Below are 19348 nucleotides of genomic sequence, written 5' to 3' on the forward strand. Positions count from 1 at the left end.
AAGGCAATTTTATTTGTATAGCCCGTTTCTTCAAACAGTTTGTCTCAAAGGGCTTTACATGGCATCATAACAACATCCTCTGCCCTTAAACCCTCACATCGTCTGAGGAAAAGCTCCATAGAAAACCCTTTTGACAGGGAAAAATTGGAGAAACCTCAGGGTGGCCCTGTAACAGACTGGAGTGTACCCGATCTCGCCCGAAACAGCTGGAATAGGCTCCAGCTACCCGCCCCCCCAGCAACCCTTAAAGGATAAGTGGTATAGGTAATGGATGGAAGGATGGTAATCATCGGAGAACATTTTATAGTTATACAGTAGGTATTATAAATTAAAAAGTAGCCCCTCTGTTTACTAGTTCTCCAAATACTTGTGTCTACTGGAAATAATTCCACTCTAATATGGAGAGTTGCAGTTTTGCTGTTCATGTGTCTCCTGCATCCATCCCATGGTGATTCTAGCTAATATGATGTGGCAAAGTGCATCTTCATAGTGTGCAGATACTTGTATATGATCACACATATATCTGAATTGCCAACATCCCTTTTCATAAACTAAATCACCCTATGCAGCCCGTTCTGTGCACCAGTGCTGATACCATTGACATTTGGCTCAGATGGCTCCTCACCAATGCAGATCTGCTGGGCATCAAATGTCTTACAGCTGTTGTTGGATGGCCGAGGGAAGTTGGATGAGGAGGGGCTGACAACACTGGGTCCGGTCCCCCACAGGATGAGGGTGAATTGACTCAAGACACCTGGAAGAGATTGAACAGGGAGGGGAGAGGACAGAAGGGGGCATGATGGATTTTCACAGATTTTCTCAGATAGGGAACAGCATGAACTCACTGACAAACTTGTGAAGAGGATATATGGGGGTGGAAGGCAACGAGAGATTTGAATGGACTTCACACAAGACTGGAAGAGGACCAACAGCAGCAGCAATGAAGAGACACATTTCCAGCTCATCTTCCTAGCTGCTCACTCACATAACACAAAGCACATAGGTAAGCTTTAGAAAACCAACAAACTAACCACTCATTATAATAAACAGCCTTTTGAGGAGGAAGGTAAAACCACAGATGGGAGAAAAGTTTTTGTTATCAAGTGGTTGCTAACCGCTTTCTTGAAGGAGGATCCAGCTCTATGGTCAGCTAAGATCTTTACATTCAGCTGTGGTTCTGAGTGTCTCTGCTAGCACCAGATGGTGCGAATGGTTTGGTAACAAAGGGGCCAAGGGTGGTGCAACAAGGCCATTTACAGAACATGAAAACACAGAGAGGGGTGGTACGCTGGTGCAGTGGTTAGCACTGTCGCCTCACAGCAAGAAGGTTCTGGGTTCGAGCCATGGCTTGAGCACGGGGTCTTTCTGTGTGGAGTTTGCGTGTTCTCCCAGTACCTGTGTGGGTTCTCCCTGGGTACTCCAGCTTCCTCCCACAGTCCAAAGACATGCAAGAGGGGACTAGGTTAATCTGATACTCTAAACTGACAGTCGGTGTGGCTATGAGAGCGAATGGTTGTCTGTCTATATGTGTTGGGACTACTATGGACTGGCATCCTGTCCAGGGTGTACCCGGCTCTCATCTGAAGGCAGCTGGGAAAGGCTCAAGCCCCCTCCGTGACCCTTTACAGGATATGGTTAATGGATGGACGGATGGAAAACGCAGAGAATCTGCTGGCTGAATCAGAGGTCTGCCAAGGTGAAGATGAATTGGGTTACCATAGTCATGTCCATTAGCGTCCATGGTTTCTATTTCTAGGGTCCACTCCCCTTGAGGATCCTCATCCCATGAGTGGGTGGTCATAAAAGCCCAGTCATTGAAACCCTCAGAGGAGAAGTCGTTTGGCCTGGAGGAAAGATATTACAGTGCAGAACATAAGAGAAAGGAGGGTAAAATTAATTGTGGGAGTATTTGTACACGATGTGTGTGTGTGTGTGTGTGTGTGTGTGTGTGTGTGTGTGTGTGTGTGTGTGTGTGTGTGTGTGTGTGTGATTGTGTACCTTGGGAAGAGCAGAGTGGAACGTGTCCCCAGTGGACTAATGAGATGAATGGCCAGCTTCCCCCTTTGGTTGTGGAGGACTGTGAGACGAGCCTGAACATGTTCCAGAGAGCTCACGTGTTCTGGCCGTCCCCAGCAGGCATCCACACTCCTGCTAAAAACCAGCTTGTTCCCAATATCTCTGCAGATTTGACAAGTGGCATTTAGAAAAACTCAAAACAAGCACGCATGCGCGCATACACAGCAGTGTGCTAAAATTGACACACTTCCCAGCTCCATCAGTTAGACTGAGCAGAAGAGTTAGGGCTCATAATAAGATTAAACAAGCCTTCTAACCTTGGCTCTGTCAGCATGGTGTTAACACACTTGCGCTGTGGCCTCACACTGGTCCAGTTCTGGGCAAAAGTCACTATGGCGCCTGCATCCAGTAGCCCGTAACCATAAGAATGACTGACTATGGGGTAAAGAAGAAGAGATAATGAGAGAAGTTATTATTATTTTTCAACCTGAGCCAAGTTTTTATAAAGTTTTGGCTCAAAAAATTGATGCAAACAAAGAGTGGTATGACCATCAACTAAAAAATAGCTGTAATATGTTGTGGGGCGATTATCTGTTTTAAAGTAAACCCGTGCTGGAAAGACTGTTTCTTGTGGTCCAAGTGATCAGGAGGAGATGGATGAGACCAGAGGGATCATGAAAAATCATCTGTCAAGTCAGCAACATATTAGACACTCATCCATCTCTGTAGGATCCTCTTAGTGATGTCATACAAAGACACTTTGATGATGATAGTCACCTTGTAGTTGAAAAATACAAGGCAACTATGCATGGCGTTCTTGGTCAATCCTTTAATGATTAAAATAATTTTTTATCCTTATTAATTCTTTATATAGTTTGTTGACTTAACACATTAGAAATAGGACCCCAGTTGAAAATACCAGAATTTTCATCATTGATTGGAAGATCTGAGCTGTAGAGACAAAGCTGCCATCAGAAGTGACTGTTTTCATTTGCTTCGTCATTGTTATGAGTAACATTTTTCCTCTCCGCACCCATCCAATACAATATCTGCCCTACTTATAGTCTCTACCTCTACGTCCCACTCCATTGATCCTCCAGTCTCCAGCACTGAGGTGTTTAGGCTTGGACGTTCTTACCACCAAGTGCTGCATGTCCCTCCAGGTCAGGTTCATACTGCAGAGATAAAAGTATGATGATGGAGAAAGCTTATTAACTTTCTGGACATGTAATAGCAGAGCAGATGACTTTGTCTACTTGAGGGACATTTTGAGAGCTGTCAGACCATGCTGACCTCACAATACAGGGAAGAAAATGTAAGGAGGAAGGAGATATTCTGTAGACACTTCTGAAATAAGAGCATCGTGATAGATGACAGTGAGGCTTCAAAATATGGGAGTCAACCATAACCAAGGAATATGTTCCCATTATGGTTTTAACACCAGTTCTAAGATAAGGTGCTGAAAAGTCAGGAACACAGTAAAACAGTGCATACAATACACTGGGGGATGGTGTCGAGACTTTGCTACAATGGTATCTGACATGATGGAATTTCAAACTATAGATTTGAGGTGCAAAAGACAATAAGCCTGTTGAAGAAAAAAATGGTTAACATGATCAAACTATAAATCACACTGCTCACAATACTGCAGAGGACAGAAATTGCTTGACACTGTGGCAAATCTCCTCCGCCACTCTCCATCAGCATTCACATCTCACAACCTCTTAGGTGTTATTAAAGGACAAGATCCCCGGTCCACTCAGCGTCAACAAATCAGAAAAGGACAGAATTAAATCAGAAAACACTGGAAAGCCAAATCACTCAGCTTATAAATGATTCCATCTGTGAATTAAATGAGGTCTCTCTCTGATGAACTACCTGTCATTACTAGTGCTTGTCAGGAGGGTGTGTGTGTGTGAGTGTGTGTGTGAGAAAGAGACTCAAGTTGACAGAGAGAGATGATCTATATGGTGTAAATTGTCATCTGCTGAATGGAACGCCACAAGGGAGTGTTTGTGGTCTGGTCTTTTTTAATTGTATGATAAATGATATATTTGAAGGGGTGGAAGAAGGGATAAATAAGTCATTGTTTGCGGATGATGGGGCACTGTGGGTAAGGGGAAGAAATCAAAATCAGCAATTAGAGCAGGTAAAAGTTATTTGGTTTTGGGGGTTTTTATTCAATGAAAAACTTACATGGAAAGAGCACATAGAAAGAGTGGTGGACAGGTGTAAAAGAGGGAACAATCTGATGAGGTGTTTGGCAGGGCTAGAGTGGGGAGCAAGCAGGAAAGCTCTGATAAGTATCTATCAAGCTATGCTTAGATCAAGAATAGACTATGCCAGTGTGGCGTACATGTCGGCAGCAGAGAGTCATCTGAAAAAGCTGGATGCAGAGCAGGCGAAGGCACTGCGAATATGTAGTGGAGCTTTCAGAACATCTCCTGTAGCAGCTTTACAGGCTGAAATGGGGCAAGAACCCTTAAGATTAAGAAGACTGAAGATCATGCTGGAGTAATGGATTTACCTGCAGGGACATAATCAATCACACCTAGCAAAAGCTGTAATAAAGGAGTGTGCAGAACATCATAAAACCAATTTTTGGAACTTGGGTTGGATTGGGAATATAAGAGTGGAACATAGTTAGATATTTAGGATAGTTAGATGTGGGCACTCAAACACACCCATAAACACACGCACCCCTCCTGTAAGCCCACTGTGCTGCATGTTGTTTACTTACCAGATTTTCTACTGTGAATATGTATCAGCTAATACAGTTATAGAAGATAGCATGTCAATCTCACTCACTTGGCCTCCAGAGCCAGAGCGATGATCCCAGCAGCAAGTGGGGCTGAAGCAGATGTCCCCGTGTGAGAATCAGTGCACTTTTTCCTTAGGTCTGTGGTCACCTTGGAGACAGGAGGGAGAGAGATTCTATTAATGGCACTACTATACAAAGCAGATGACACACGATGTAGTTCAATTTAGTGTGAAGGGTGTGTAGTATTAAGACAATGAGGGTTGGGGGACAATGGGAAAATAAGAAAGGTGGACACATTCAGAAGGTATGCACAGGCACATTTCTGTGCATGTCCTGGATGAAGGGTCACTGCCAGGATGATGATGGCCTGTCAGATCGAAGTGAATCCTGTACACACTGAGGTTGTGTATCAACTTCGCAATGAGAAAACGCATCTGTGTGATGATGGAGACAGCCATAGTGAGTGGCAAATCTCAGCTGTGTGAGTGTGTGTGTGGACACTGATACCCAATGCGAACTTTCTTTCCTTGAAAAAAATCCCAGAACATGGATTTGGACTCTAGGATAAGGACACTTTGGACTCTACTGCCCCATTAAAAAGAAAAATGTGAAACAAAGGAGACAAGCACCATGGTACAATTCTGAAAACCTACAGCTTAAACAAAAAACTCAAAAACTGGAGAGGATATTGTATTCCTACAAACTTGAAGAGTCACATGCAATCCGGCAAGATAACCATAAAACTCTGAAGAACAACCACAGTTTCCTCTTCAGCACTGCAGCCAGACTGACAGAGCCAAAGCTTGATTGATCAAGCATTCCTGTTTACCTAAGTAGCATAGAGATAAAATTCTTCTCCTGCCATCATCTGACCCCACGTCATCTATAAACTCAGAAAACTCATAGACTGCTGTAGGCTCAGACATATACCTGGATAGCTTTTCTCCAATTGATTTAATTAATAATTTCCTCCCCCGAACCTGTCTCCTAGACCCCATCCTAACTAAGGTGCTTGGACACAATTTACCCCTAATTAGTGCCTCTCTATTAGATATGATTAATGTGTCACAGTAATCTGGTTATGTTCCACTGTCCTTTAAAGTAGCAGTAATTAAAACTGTTCTAAAAAGCCAACTCTTGATCTAGAAGTTTTGGCTCACTGTGAACCAATATCAAATCTTACTTTCTCTCCAAAATTCTTGAGAAAATATAAGCTAAACAAACAAAGTCAAAGTTACTCATGACCTACTTCTGGTATCAAAGGAACTTGTCTCTGATGCCATGAATTTGGTGTAGCTTTTGATATCATTTACCATCTCATCCTATTACAGAGACAGGAGCATGTCATTGGCATTAAAGGAACTGCACTAAACTGGTGTAGGTGAAATGTACTAGATCGATCTCAGTTTTTACTTGTTAATTCTGATTCCTCTGAGACCACTACAGTCAGCTATGGGGTTTCACAGGGATCTGTGCTTGGTCCAGTACTCTTTACTCTATATCTGCTACCACTAAGTCAAATAATAAGGAAACACTGTTATGCAGATGATAAACTGCTGTACTTATCAATACATCCACACGCAGACCAGTAGGGCTGTAATCTCCCAGTCGACTGGTCGATTTATTAGTCAATACGTTCTGGCTCGACCAAAATTCTGATTGGTTGATTTTTTGCCACGTTAATTTCATCAGGAGGAAAGTACCGAAAGCATCCCTGTTTCACAGATAACAATCTATCTTTGAACACCCCCCTTGTTTTTGCTATTTTGGACTAGCCCGACCCGCTAGAGACAGACAGACTGAAGAGTACTAGAAGGCCAATGGCTGGTGGTTTGATGAATGTATATCTAATTTTGACAGTTTCATTTAAAGTCAGTCCTTGTCCACCATGTCAAAGACATGTGCAGTGTGGCAGCATTTCATGAAACTAGATAATGGAAAAAAAGCCGAATGCAAAGTTTGCAAACAGCAGTTTTCATATCACAGCTCCACGACAAACACGACGACGTATCACCTAGAAACTGTAAGCTAACTTGTCCACCTTAGGTTGCCCCGTCAGTTTTGAGTATGTGAACATATCAGAATTGATATTTTAATGTTTTAGTCTAATAATTGTTTTGTTGTAATTGTAAAAATTCTTACTGTGGACTTGCCTTTTGTGTTTAAGAGTAAAGTTTTAATTTAAAAGTCTATTTGTGTCTCAGCCGCGATGCTGAGCTCCTCCGTTCAGTCTCACCTATGCGCAGGACAAACCCGTGTGTTGACTAGAACTGGAAGAAGAGACCATGTCTCTCCTATACTGGCTTCTCTGCATTGGCTCCCTGTCAAATTTAGAATAGAATTTAAAATTCTCCTTCTAACATACAAAGTCCTCAATAATCAGGCTCCTTCATATTTGACAGAGCTCATTGTACCCTATGATCCTGCTAGAACCCTTCACTCCCAGGATGCAGGGTTACTTGTGGTTCTTGGAGTCTATAAAATAGAATGGGAACCAGAGCCTTCAGCTATCAGGCTCCTCTCCTGAAGAACCTTCGTCTCCCAGTTTCGGTCCGGGATGCAGACACCCTCTCTATGTTTAAGAGCAGACTTAAGACCTTCCTTTTTGATAAAGCTTATAGTTAGGGCTGGCTAACACTAGGACTTAGATACGCTGCAATAGGCAGAGACTGCCGAGGGATCTCCTATGATGCACTGGGCTTCTCTCGCCTCCTCGCCGTCCCTCTGTACTCACAAGTGTTTACTGTAACTCAACCTCTTCTTCGGAGCCTTTGTGCTTCCCTACTTTCCAGATCACTGGATAATTCTGCTGCTGGAGGAGTCTATAGACCTGAAGAGGCTCAAGCTGCCAGCCTTAGTATCAGTATTAGAATTCGTACTAGTAGTATTTATATCTGTATTCTCAATACTGCTCTAGCATTAACATCAGCATTGTGTTTGTATTGTATCATGGTTCTCCTCTATGTGTTATAGACATATAATACTCATGTGTGTTACTAACTCATCTTGTTCTCTGGAGCCTTTGGGCTTCCCCACTTCCCTGATCCTAGGCACTGCTGAAGGAGGCTATAGACCTGAAGAGGCCCAAGCTTCCACCCTTAGCTTCACCTGCTCACGTCCCCATCTGTCCATCATTCTCTTCCCCTTTCTCTCTGCCCCTCTCTTTCCTTCTGTATGTCACTGTTCCTCCATTATCTTTGATTTTTTTTGTCCTGCCCCACTCTCTTGGTCTCTTTCCACCCAACTGGTCAAAGCAGATGGCCATTACCATTGAACCTGGATCTGCTGGAAATTTTAATTGCTACTGTTGCTGGACGTGCTTGCTTATGGAGAATTGTTGGGTGTAAATTCATTGAAAGAGTGTGGTATTAGACCCGTTCTACTTGTAAAGTGTCATGAGATAACTTTTGTTGTGATTTGGTACTATACAAATAAAACTGACTTGACTTAATTGTATTTGCCAGCACATTATTGCTCATATTTTGCTGAAATTGATTGTTTGAGTAACATGTAGATGTTATTATTGGTAGCTAGTTGTTATCCTTCTCCTTCCAGCCTGTTCATGTTTGTCATTCTGTCCCCCTTTCTCTTCCTTTTTAGCTCGCTTCCTCTGCTTCCCTCTCTATGTCTGTCTTTTTTCCATTTTCTATCTCTGTCTCTGCCCTGCTTTCTTGCTCTCTTTCCCTCCAACTGGTCCTGCTCAAAGGAAGGTTTTCGTCGCTGCTGTTGCTAGATGTGCGTTCTCATGGAGAATTGTTGGGTGTAAATTAATTGAGTTAATTGAGAGTGTAGTGCTCGACCTACTCTACATGTAAAGTGATGAGATAATTTTTTTTTTGATTTGGCACTTTACAAATGAAACTAACTTGACTTGTTATTTTTTAATTACATGGGCTCATCACAATTGCAGTATCTGTATAGGATAATCATTTCCTCCTCGTATCCTGCTCATCCCTAGATTTGATTTTCCAACAGATTTGGGCAGGAATGACAATTATCTGCTTTAAACACTCAGATCTCAGGATTGGCTAAAAGAATAAAAAACATTGTCAGATCAGATTTGACTCTTTGTTTCACTGATTATATTTCTTGTCTACCCATAAAGAATCATAAGATACACAACCCTTATTATTTACAAATACCCTGTTCATCTCTGAGTTTAAAGGAAAGTTTTGGTTTGTAACAGTGCAAGTCCATGCACATTTTCAATGATACATGACATTTCAATGACTTTTGAAGTTTATTTTCCCAACAATAAATTCCCTGAAATGTCTGTTTGCTTTTTGTTAATGTTGTTTTTGTTAACTAACAATTAAGAAAAGTAATGTGTAACAAAAGACACTTTCGGCGGCACAGTGGTGCAGTGGTTCGCGCTGTCGACTCACAGCAAGAAGGTTCTGGGTTCGCGTTCTGGCTCGGGCACGGTATCTGTCTGTGTGGTGTTTGCATGTTCTCCCTGTGCCTGTGTGGGTTCTCTCTGGGTACTCCAGCTTCCTCCCACTGTCCAAAGACATGCAAATGGGGACTAGGCTAACTGAATACTCTAAATTGACCATGTTTGTCTATATATATTGGCCCTGCAATGGACTGGCGACCTGTCCAGGGTGTATCCCCGGCTCTCACCCGAAAGCCACTGGGATAGGCTCCAACCCCCCCCGCAACCCTTGACAGGTTAAGTGGAAGAAAATGGATGGATGGAAAAGACATTTTCTCTGTTGATTGAAAATATCTGTCTTTTTCCCTAAAATGTTCTATTGATAATGTTTCTGTTGGAAATTTTCTGTTGGAAAATGCCGTCTTAAAATAAAATAACATTTCCAATTCTTTCATGAGTGTATGTGATGACATTACTGCTATACTCCATTTTCTAGAACAGTAACATGTTCTTCGTCATGTGAAAACCAGAGAAGAAAAAAACCTTGCAGCTGAGATGCCATCAGACCATATCCTTGTTCTTGGTGCCTTTTGATTTAAGCCAACATGAAGGCTGATTAAAGCACTTAAGTTAAATTGTTGAACTTAAGTATATCAAGGTTGCAGCTGAATGATGCTAATATTGTCATGGACTCTGAAGTTTCCTGCCCCTCTCTCCTGCACTCACTCTTCTGCTAAGTAGCAAGTCAGCACCTGCCAGCTTTTTCCCCATAAGTACGCGACCATGCCCACTGACACTCCTGCTGTGCTTGCTCATTCTGCCACACCTGTTGCTGCTTTCTGTTGCTTTTTTCTTTATTTACCAGCCAGTATATATACTACCCTGACAGCATTTGTTGCTTGCCAGATCCTAGCTTGTGCCTCACCCAGCCAATGTATTTTGCCTTGTTTTACCTGTACCTGACAACTCTGTACCTCTGTTGAGTCTTCTCTCTGGGTGCTCCGGCTTCCTCCCACAGTCCTGGGGACTAGGCTAATTGGATACTCTAAATTGAGCATAGGTATGACTATGAGTATGAATGGTCATCTGTCTATATATGTTGGCCCTTTGATGGATTGGCGACCTGTCCAATGTGTGTCATACATTAGTCACTCCAACTTTGACAGTGGTAAATGTGTATTTAAACGTGAGCAGGATTTGCAGCATCAATTTTTGTATAATGTGCTAACTTTTCTAACTAAAATTTAAAACGAGAGAGTAGCCATTCTACACAAAATCTCAGCACATGTGCTAGGTTCTTTGTGTAAACTCACAATCTGTTTCTCCCCTGAGTTTCCAGAGCTGAAGGTGGCAGCTAGAGTGGAGGAGCAGGGCTCGCTGTACCAGGGCACATTGCCAGACTGTGTGGTGCTGCTGATGGACAGGGTGTAAATGCTGTTGGTGTAGCCATCACAGTTGCAGCTGTCCTGCTCTCTGCCACCATTTCCTGAGGCCCAGACAAAGATGGAGCCTCGTCCACCACGTCCCTGTAGAAAAGGAACATATCATCACATACACATCCATCACAACAGCAGAAATGTAATTACAAAATCAACTTCAAGCCGAGTATAATTTAGGGGCCTAATAAATGACAATCTAGCAATGAGAATGTATCACCCCCACCAAGTAAAATGTGTAAAGAAGTCCATTTGCCACCAATAAAAGACAAACATTTCTGGGCAGCAAAACATATCAAAACTCAGTTTTGTAACATTGCTAAGATTAAAAGACTTAATTTCCTTCAAAGACATAAAAAGCCTTATTTACATCCTGGTCTTCAGCTGATTGGATCACTGTGACTCTTGGTCTGATGGAATGCTTTAGAAATGGCTTGACTGTTTTCAGCTTGTACAAATACACCTATTAACTTGACCACAAATGAGACTCAACAGTACACATTGGACAAATTTTACCTCCTTTCTCTGGTTAGTCATGATTTCTTAGATTGATTTTTTTTTAGTTTTCCTGTTAATCATGAAACCCAAATTTGATGTGGTTACTTCTCCCCATATTAAGAAAATTGCCTTGGACAAGTTGTTGCTGAAGGACGGAGCAAAGGACCACCCTGGAGACACTACTGAGGGCAGTAAGGTGTCTGTTATCAGGATTCCACAGGTCTTAAAAAGGTTCTGGCTGGATAAAAACCTTGTCAATCAACTGTATTTAATTCTCTGGAAAACTATGTGTATGTATAGCTTGTTTTGTCTTATTTGTATATTATAATCAGTTACTTTCCTGTCTTTATTTAAGGGTGCTTCAAGGGCACTCTAGTGCTTGCTTGCGAAAATTATGCTCTTGGATTTTTCCTGTGCTCTCTGATTGTTGGTGTAACAACCCTGTCAAAATCTACTAATAAATAGGAGGCCAGGTGTACTACAGGTTTATTTCTGAACATAAAATCAATAAATCATGCTCTCAAACTACTATACCAGGCTTTCGAATAAAGAGAGGACAGTAACTCCAGATTAATACCTCATTATGTATTTTTTCTCAAAATTTTGCTAAACATGAGGTTTTTGAACAGTCTTCATTTACACAGAATGTCCACTTAACACAACTGTTTATTGAACTATTAAATCCACAGTAGCTTATTTCTGGTTCTGCAGTTTTGGAGAACCAACCAATTAATGCAATGTGACAGACATCACAGACAAGGTCATGACCATGTTACATCATGTTGCTCTGAGTTGCTTTAATTCCTCATTTCATTCCAAATAAATACCTAATATAGCAATGTGGTGAATTCAGTCGTGATGTAATGAATGATTTATATTTGGTGGAAAGAAGAAAAAGAGAAAAATGGAAGAAAGAAAGAAACAAACAAACAAAAATGAAGAATGAAAGAAAGGAAACATTAAAAGACACAGGGAAATAACACAGATCTTCGTCAAATTGGCTGAAGATGCAATGATATGTATAGTTTGTTTGTGTTTTATTGTGTTAGCTATTTAGCAAAACATTTTGGTGACAAGTCATTTTATTTTTTCAAACCTGTGTCCACGCAGAATTTCAAACTTGTCCCTGTCATTTGTTATAAAGATGACTCTATACAACTATACAAATCAGTGTCGAGCGACTCTTACCCCAGCTGTCTGCCGCCATTTTTCGATGAAATGATTGCGGCGGGTGTCCACAGTCGCATACGAAAAATCTTGACTGATTTGAGTACATCATCTGGGTACTTCTGCATACTCAATTTTTGCATACTATCCATCTTTTTCCATTTTGAGTTGATTATACTCAAAATTTTAAGTATGCAGTATGGAAGTATGTGATTTGGGACACACCTACAGACTTAAAAGTCAAAGCATATGCTCAGAGTTACCTTGGTGATTCCCTGCAGGAAAGCCTCCTTGGCCAGCTTGGCTGGGCCATCTAATGACTTGCCATCATCTTCTGGGCCCCAGCTGGCACTATAAATATGGATGTGCTGAGGGTTGAGACTGAGAGAGTGAGCCTCCACCACGTCTGTCACCTCTCCATCCAACATACGAACTCCTGTTAAACACATATACAATAAAAGGTCACAAAACCATTCATTATGTAAGTACTAGTAAACTTAAACACAGAAAAAAAGTTTAAAGGGACGACTGATGCAATTTAATTATTCAAGAAAAGGCTATTAAATGTAGTCATAAGCATTAATTAATAAGTATTTTGCCTTTGACTTATATTTTCTTGATCAATTTTCCAAAATACATATACAAAAGTTAAAAAATAAAACTGAATAAATAATATATAGGACACAACTTTGTTGCGGTTGAGTGTCTCTAACTTCTTGAAACTTCGAAATTTTTTGCAGTCCATCCATCATCCATTTTCTTCTGCTTAGCCTGTTAAGGGTCACGGGGGGCTGGAGCCTATCCCTGCAGCTTTCAAGCGAGTGGCAGGGTACACCCTGGACAGGTCGCCAATCCATCAAAGGGCCAACATATATAGACAGATGACCATTCATACTCACAGTCATACCTATGCTCAATTTAGAGTATCCAATTAGCCTTGTCCCCAGGACTGTGGGAGGAAGCCGGAGCACCCAGAGAGAACCCACAGGAGAGAACATGCCGACTCCACACAGAAAGATCCTGTGCCCGAGCTGGGACTCAAACCCCAAACCTTCTTGCTGTGAGGCGACAGCGCTAACCACTGCACCACCGCCTGACCCATAATTTCCTTTTATGAAACTCAGATAGAACTGAAGTTATTGTGCTGGGCCCAAAACATCTTAGAGACACCTAATCTAATGAGATAGGTACCCTGGATGGCATTACCTTGGCCCCCAGCATTACCGTTAGGAACCTAGGAGTTCCCTAAGATCAGGATCCTTCCTTTAACTCCCACATTAACCAAATTTCTAGGACTGCTTTCTTTCATTTATGTAACATTGCTAAGATCAGACACATCCTGTTTCAAAAAGATGCAGAAAATTGAGTCCATGCTTTTGTCACTTCCAGGCTGGATTACTGCAATTCCCTTCTATCAGGCTGCACCTGTGAGTCCCTAAAGACTCTCCAGCTGGTCCAGAATGCTGCTGCCTGTGTGTTGACGAGAACTAGACCATGTCTGTCCTATACTAGCTTCTCTGCATTGGCTCCCTGTCAAATTTAGAACAGAATTCAAAATTCTCCGTCTAACATACAAAGTCCTCAACAGTCAGGCACCCTCATATTTGACAGAGCTCATAGTCCCCGATTATCCAGCTAGAACCCTTCGCTCCCAGGATGCAGGGTTACTTGTGGTTCCTAGAGCACAATCTTGGAACCCATAGGCTCCTCCTCAAGACTTACAGTGAGCATGTTGCGTCATTTCCTGCCTGTAATACTGTCGCTGTGTTGTGTTCGACTCTCTCAATTCTCCCTCAGGTGTACTGCTAATTTAATCGTTTTAAGCACCAATGTATACTACGTATTGGTGTAATACATAGGTTTCTGTCACTTAAGTCTTTAGCAGGACTTTTCTCTGAAATTCCCCGTTTTATTTGTTATATTTGCCACAGCTCCATTAGCTCACCTTAGCATACTAGCTATGGCTGCTCTCTCTCTTTCTGCCTCTCCCCCCACCTCTCCCTACCTCTTCTGCTCCATGTGCCAGATGTTTAGTTAGGGCCTGAGCCAGAAGGTACTTCAGGCGAAGATGGCACGGCAGAGAAAAAAAGAAGTAGCACTAAAAATACTAAAAACACACACTTAGGGGTATTGGACCCCCACAAAAAACACACAGGGGCGCTCGGGGGGTCAGGGGGGTGAGTTCTTCCATAGGATTTTAGGGCATGAGCCTGAAGGTACTTCAGGCGAAGACCCGATTATGTTTGCTCGCCAGATCAACACATTAGCAGCACTAAAAACACACACTAAAAAGTGTCCCAGCCCCCACCCCCCAACACCCATGAGGCAGCTCAGCCAGACGGCCGGCGCCGATTTTCACATACACACCCATTCAAAACCTGGTACTAGACTGTTCTTGCTGTTAATGAGAAAATCTGATAAACCTTGTGGACAGCAATGCAGCAGCACTGGGTGGCATGGCTCAGGGGTAGAGTGGTCGTCGAGCAACCAAAGGGTCGCTGGTTCGATCCTCGACCCCGGTGACCATGTCGAAGTGTCCTTGAGCAAGATACTGAACCCATAATTGCTCCTGATGGGTAGGTTGGCGCCTTGCATGGTAGCCTCCACCATCAGTGTGTGAGTGTATGTGTGAATGAGATGACACTGTAAAGCACTTTGAGTGCCGCTAAGGTAGACAAGCGCTATATAAAATTGAGTCCATTTACCATTTACTCCTTGGGACACTTGATGCCATAGCTCCCCTGAAAAAGAAGGTTGTCAGCCAAAAAAGAATAGTTCCCTGGTACAGCCCAGAGCTGCGTGCCTTGAAACAGAAGACCAGACAACTGGAAAGGAAGACACATTCCAGCCAGCATGAGGAAGACCGCCAAGCCTGGAAGGATAGTTTATTAATATATAAAAAAGAACTCTGTAATGCTAGAAGCGCTTACTACTCATCTTTAATAGACAAGAATAAGAACAACCTCAGGTTCCTCTTCAACACTGTGACCAGGCTAACCAAGAACCATAGTGCTGTTGAGCCATGCATCCCCCCAACTCTCAGCAGTAACGACTTCCATCTGTCTTTACTGAAAAGATTGTGAAGATCAGAACAAAGATTCCCAGTAATGGAGGACAGACGACAGTCCCCATAGAAGCACCTCCCAGACTTGGTGCATACTTGGACAGTTTCTCCCCCATCAACCTGTCAGACTTAACTTCTGCAGTTACTTCCTCCAAGTCAGCCACTTGTCTGCTGGATCCCATCCCGACAAGACTACTTAAGGATGCCCTCCCTCTCGTCAACACTTCTATATTGAACCAAATTAATCTGTCCTTAGTCACAGGTTATGTGGTATAAGGTGGCTGTCATTAACCCTTTACATAAAAAAAAACCTTCTCTTGACCCAGATGTGTTAGCCAACTATAGGCCGATATCCAACTTCCCCTACATCTCCAAGATCCTTGAGAAGGTTGGCCTGGAGCAGTTACATGAACATCTGCACGGCAATGATCTCTTTGAAGCCTTCCAGTGTGGATTCAGGGAACACCATAGCACTGAAACAGCACTGGTCAAAGTCTCTAATGATCTTCTTATGGCTTCAGACAGAGGTCTCGTCTCTGTACTTGTACTTTTGGACCACAGTACTGCATTTGACACCATTGACCACAGCATCCTACTTCAGGGACTAGACCATGAAATTGGGATTAAAGGACCTGCCCTAAAATGGTTTAAGTCCAATTTATCTGACAGGTTTCAGTTTGTTAATATTAATAATGAACATTCGGAGTATAGCAGAGTTACATATGGTGTACCACAGGGTTCAGTTTTAGGACCGATTCTCTTCATTTTTACACTCTCCCATTAGGTGACATAATCCGGAAGCACTCAATCAACTTTCACTGTTATGCGGATGACACACAACTCTACTTGTTGATGGAGCCAGATGACACAAGCCAGTTTACTAATCTGCAAGACTGCCTGAAAAACATTAAATCCTGGATGTCTTCTAACTTCTTACTACTAAAATTCAGATAAAACAGAGGTCATCGTGTTTGGACCTAAACACCTCAGGGACACGCTCTCTAATCAGATCACTACTCTCAATGGCATCACTCTAACCCTGAGTACAACTGCAAGGAACCTTGGAGTTATTTTTGACCAGGACCTTTCCTTCAGCTCCCACATAAAGCATGTGACTAGGACCGCCTTCTTCCATCTGCACAGTATCGCTAAGATTAGGAATATCCTTTCTCAGAGTGATGCTGAGAAACTGGTGCATCCATTTATCACTTCTAGGCTGGACTACTGCAACTCTTTCCTGTCAGGATGTCCTAAATACTCTCTAAATAGTCTCCAGACTCTGACTACTTTTGAGTCCAGGCTTAAGACTGTCTTTTATGACAGAGCTTTCAGTTAGGACTGGTTCAGATAGCTCTGAACCATTGATAGCTATGCTGCTGTAGGCTTAGACTGCTGGGGGACACATCAGGTTACATGGAGCCCTCTCCTCTCTTCTCCCCTCCTCTCCTCTCTCCTCCCCGCACATTTTGGAACTGTTATTACCATTACTTGTTGCATTTTGTAGTTTGGCCTTGGTGTCTCGCAGTCTCTTTGTGTTTCCACAGATCCACCAGAGCTCCATCTCTCTGCTCCAACCGCCGCCTGCATGGCCCCCCCCACCCACTTTTTTTACCCCCTGCTGTTACACCGGCCTGCGCTCCCCTCCCATGAACCAGTCTGCCATCCAGTCCCCCATCAAGCTGGCTTGCTCTTGTTGGGGTTAGGCCTCACACGGAGCGCCAAAATGTTGGTGTTAGAAAAGGGGAGGATTGGCAATATCTTAAATTAAACTATAAAGAAATAATTAATTATTAAATATGATTATGACAATATAATCTATTAACGGGGCACCACCCTGGAATCAGGAAACAGCCAATCCTCGGTTATCGACCTCAACGGGGAACAGGGTAAGCAAATTGTCAAATTTGCTTGGCCAAATTCAACAGCTATTGAATCAATTAAAATTAAACAATTAATTATTTAATTAAACTCAATTACTATCATGTCTAGTCAGTCTCAATCAAATAGAAGGTGTGATTCCGAGCACTGACCAATCAAACCAGCAATCAAAGTTCAATCCACACACAATAAAACCAGGAGTCGAATTGGTGCAAAATATAACACATTTATTATCACAATATTAATTTTACAATTAACACAGCAATAATCAATAGGTATATCTTTGCAATTACGGACTATTACCTAACATCTACTTCTATCAAGGGTGTGTGTGTGTGTGTGTGTGTATGAGAGAGAGCGAGCGAGAGAGAGAGGGAGGGTGCGCGTGCGCACCTGAGCGGGTCAGAGTAACTGACCCAAATGGCGGACTAGGACGAATAGAGCCAAAATGGCCGCCCTGACTTCCGCTGAGTAGGAAGAGGGGGGGCAGGGAGGCTGCAAAGTCCTAGTCACGTGTGTGGAGGTGTGAAAAGTGGTAGCAGAGTAGGGGAGGAAAGGAAAGATCTAACCTTGCTATAGATTCAGATTAAATGGCGCCGACAAAGAGCTCGCTCCCGCTCGCCGTGTGCGCACGTACAGGTTGCGACCGAGTCTGGTACGTGCGCTTCCACAGACGAGGTTACAGCTCTTTGGACTTCATAGAGGGCTCTTTCGACTTCATAGACGGCCACCGATCATGAACTCAGCTCGGTTGTGGAAAACAAACAGTGATAACTCTTGATGATCAGACGCTGAGGGCACGGCGGGCCCGTCTGACACAACAGAGTTAACACAGCACAACGACACAGTGACAGTGATACGATGATGAGAGCTCGGCGGTACATTCACTTGCAGCGTTTACTGTTACACTGTTAACTACGTGCTCCGCTCCGACGCGGAGATGGAGATGGCGCTTGCAGAGGGTCCATTCCTTGGCTCGGATACGCGCCTCCATGGTCAACCGGGTCGGGGAATTGTCATGAGCAACACATCCCGACAAAACTTGCATCCTTCTGCAGGGTGGAGGAGATCAGCGGGTGCGGGCTGTTTCCTTTGGATCCAAAAACAAAGTCAAAAAGAAAAAAAAGGGGATGCGCGGATTCTCCATGTTAGGGGATGAGGAGAACCGCGGTCACGTGACTGAATTGAAAGTGAAAGTCTGTGGACTTGACTCGTCCCGCCAGTTGTAGACTGCGGCTGGACGAACAAAAGAGAGAAACGAAGGGAGACATGTTGTAGTTGCTCCCTTTCGGCAGACGCTACTTGGTGAAGTTAGCGTACCTGGGATAATGCGAAGCTTTTCGGCAGTATGTCTGGTTTTATAGGTCCACCGCTGATGATGACGTAGCGGGGACCCCCTGGGCTCTCAGCCAATGAGTAGTGGTTTTCCCCCTTTGAAGAGGATTGCCACACCTCAACCTGGTGGCTGGTCGGAAAGTTTTTATTGGTCTTTGTCCTGTCCCATGTCCACGTGGAACAGAGGGATGAAGAAAATGACATTCGTCAGCACGTGGGCTCTGAATCCCAACACTCTCCCTGCCTCCCCTACCATAAGCTTCCTTCTTCAAATGTTATTAACATTTCCATGTTTTCCACATTAGCATTATAAACTGTTTTCTTCTCTGTAACAACATTGACTGCACGTCTGTCCGTCCTGGGTGAGGGATATCTCCTCTGTTGCTCACCCTGAGGTTTCTCAGATTTTTCCCTGTTAAAAGGGTTTTCTATGGAGTTTTTCCTCAGTCGATGTGAGGGTCTAAGGGCAGAGGATGTTGTTATGATGCCATGTAAAGCCCTTAGAGACAAACTGTTTGTGAAAACAGGCTATACAAATAAAATTTCCTTGCCTTCCCTTGCCTAGAGGTTCTAAAAGTAGGATGGGAGTCAGAGCCTTCAGCAATCAGGCTCCCTTCCTGTGGAAATGTCTCCCAGTTTCAGTCTGGGATGCAGACACCCTCTATATCTTTAGGAGCAGAGTTGAGACCTTCCTTTTTGATCAGGCTGTTAGTTAGGGCTGCTTAGGCTAGCCCTTAGATATGCTGCTGTAGGCTTCGTCTGCCGGGGGATCTCCCATGGTGCACTGGGCTTCTCTCTCCCCTTCTCTTTCCTCTCTG

At 43.2% G+C, this 19348-nt stretch overlaps 1 protein-coding gene across 7 annotated transcripts in view; it reads right to left on the bottom strand.

The window, feature by feature from the left end:
- The window catches only part of furinb (furin (paired basic amino acid cleaving enzyme) b), a 171560-nt gene that overhangs the window by 3502 nt on the left and 148710 nt on the right, over window positions 1–19348 (bottom strand). For all 7 annotated transcript variants that reach the window (XM_086208321.1, XM_086208319.1, XM_086208320.1 and 4 more), the window contains 8 exons: window positions 12517–12689; window positions 10466–10678; window positions 4825–4925; window positions 3088–3191; window positions 2334–2451; window positions 1999–2178; window positions 1717–1844; window positions 626–754 (listed from right to left, as the gene is read on the bottom strand). In XM_086208321.1, the coding sequence (XP_086064447.1) occupies window positions 626–754; window positions 1717–1844; window positions 1999–2178; window positions 2334–2451; window positions 3088–3191; window positions 4825–4925; window positions 10466–10678; window positions 12517–12689 (1146 nt within the window). The remainder of the gene's footprint in view (window positions 1–625; window positions 755–1716; window positions 1845–1998; window positions 2179–2333; window positions 2452–3087; window positions 3192–4824; window positions 4926–10465; window positions 10679–12516; window positions 12690–19348) is intronic.

This window comes from Aulostomus chinensis, chromosome 7 (assembly GCF_037954235.1).
Source record: "Aulostomus chinensis isolate RoL2024-O1b breed Wild chromosome 7, RoL_Achi_v1.0, whole genome shotgun sequence".
NCBI classification, from domain to species: Eukaryota; Metazoa; Chordata; class Actinopteri; order Syngnathiformes; family Aulostomidae; genus Aulostomus; species Aulostomus chinensis.